The 1,850-nt window shown below is 41.7% G+C and overlaps 1 protein-coding gene across 1 annotated transcript in view; it reads right to left on the minus strand.

The window, feature by feature from the left end:
- dusp5 (dual specificity phosphatase 5) overlaps nucleotides 1-1,248 on the minus strand; it is a 5,302-nt gene extending 4,054 nt beyond the window's left edge. Inside the window, exon 1 of the mRNA XM_032529869.1 lies at nucleotides 761-1,248. Within this exon, the coding sequence (XP_032385760.1) occupies nucleotides 761-1,124 (364 nt within the window). The 5' untranslated portion in view covers nucleotides 1,125-1,248. The remainder of the gene's footprint in view (nucleotides 1-760) is intronic.
- Nucleotides 1,249-1,850: the final 602 nt, after the last annotated feature.

Raw genomic sequence — 1,850 nt, forward strand, 5'->3', positions numbered from 1 at the left:
ACACACACACACACACACACACACACACGAACACGTCTTGTAAAATGGCAGCGTTTATGTAAAAATGTATTAGTGGATTGTAACCTTTACAACCTGATTATAGGTGCTAATTAATTACAGGAGCCCGTGGAAAGACCGGTAATCCTTTGAGGGCAACATCCTAAGGATGAAGAAGTGACAGACGGAAATTGATGTGTTTCAACACATTATCACACACCCGATGGTTTTATTTAGCTGAAGTAATGGGTCCGATGGGATTACTTTTTTCTTTTTTCTTTTATCAGTAAAAGTCATTGCACCACCAATTTGCCTGCGTTTCTCTCGCACTGACTCATCCGCTCCGTTGACGCACACAGGACATTTGTCTCTCCAAGAAAGGAGAGAAAAATGTAGGATGCTCTCAACAACACAGGTTAGAAGGATAATAAGAGAAACATGACTTGTTCTTAACTATAGGCCTCTCTGATTTATATGGAAAAATCAAATCTAATATAAAAATATGGGTTAGTCTATGGGCTAAACGGACAATAATTTACTTAGACCTAGCCTAATTAAGAATTGTCTCGGTCACTACTTAACATTTGTGGTGCATGAACTACAGAGACATACGCTAACTAAACGTAGCCTATATCCAAAAAACAACTGTTTAATTAGTCTATTTAACAAAAGGCTGTAAAAGTGTAGCCTAAATCATTGTGCTGTCATTCTTACAATTATAATCTATTCTTGAAACAACAACTAGGCTAATTGAAAGTCTCACCTTTCAGGAAACAGACGTTTGCCCCACTCGCTTGATGAGAAAGAGTATTTATTACTATTTGTGCTACACTGTCCTTCTTCAGTTTTTGCCAGTGGGACGTCCGGTCATCCAGAACTGTGATTGCCGATATGCTCCCCTCCCGAAGCCGAAGCAGGGATCTCTCATCCGGGATGACAAACTGCAGAGGGACCAGCCCTCCTCGAGACCTCCGGACCACCACTGAGTTGAGATTTACATTGACAGAACCTTTGATACTCGAGTTCGTGAATGAAAGATAAGGTCTGCAATCCACAATGAGGCAGCTCCCGCACTCCTTCCTGATGATTTTCCTCAGATGGCGGCAGTCTATGCTGGAGATTTTCATTTTGACTCCTCGGAGTTGTTATTATTGCCTAAAGAATTAAAATGGATAAGCTACTCCTGAATTGCGGATACGGGTGAGCGAGAAGTCCCGTGCGCGTCTGTACATGTCCTGAATGGGGATTCCGGCAGATCAGTTTTATGTCAATGGCACCTCCGGCGCGTGACGTCAGGAACCATATATGGACACCGGCGAGGTGTGATCACAGCAAAAAACCCTCCTACATCTATGACTGGACTGCGACTCCGCCCCCGGTCCTGGTAAATAAAAACCCCACTGCAGTGTGTTGATTCAGCTATTAGCCTACTCACCGTGTATCATCTATACCAGCACATACACCGGGCCTTTCATTTTCAGCTTCGACTCTGTGTTCAGCGAACATTTGTAGACAAACCAGAGCGAGTACAATTGAAAGAAATCCATTTTTTCAATCCAATTTTGTCAAGAGGCCTACATCCTCTTGACAAAAACAGTGATGCAATGTTTTGGGAGGATGTTAAACATCACAGCCACATTCACAAATCTTTATACGAAAAAACACAGTAAGAAATAGCCTATGGGCTATGAATGAAAAAGAACACAACACAAACACACTCATTTAAAGGCCTTTCAGAAAAGAGGTGTTACCATATGGAGACATTACAATAATAGCCTATATGAAAAAGGATGGCAACAGTGGCCTTTGTTTTTGTTAATAATTCGTCTGCTGATTCCCAATTACAATAAGGA

The sequence above is a fragment of the Etheostoma spectabile genome, chromosome 2, assembly GCF_008692095.1.
Source record: "Etheostoma spectabile isolate EspeVRDwgs_2016 chromosome 2, UIUC_Espe_1.0, whole genome shotgun sequence".
In the NCBI taxonomy this organism is placed as follows: domain Eukaryota; kingdom Metazoa; phylum Chordata; class Actinopteri; order Perciformes; family Percidae; genus Etheostoma; species Etheostoma spectabile.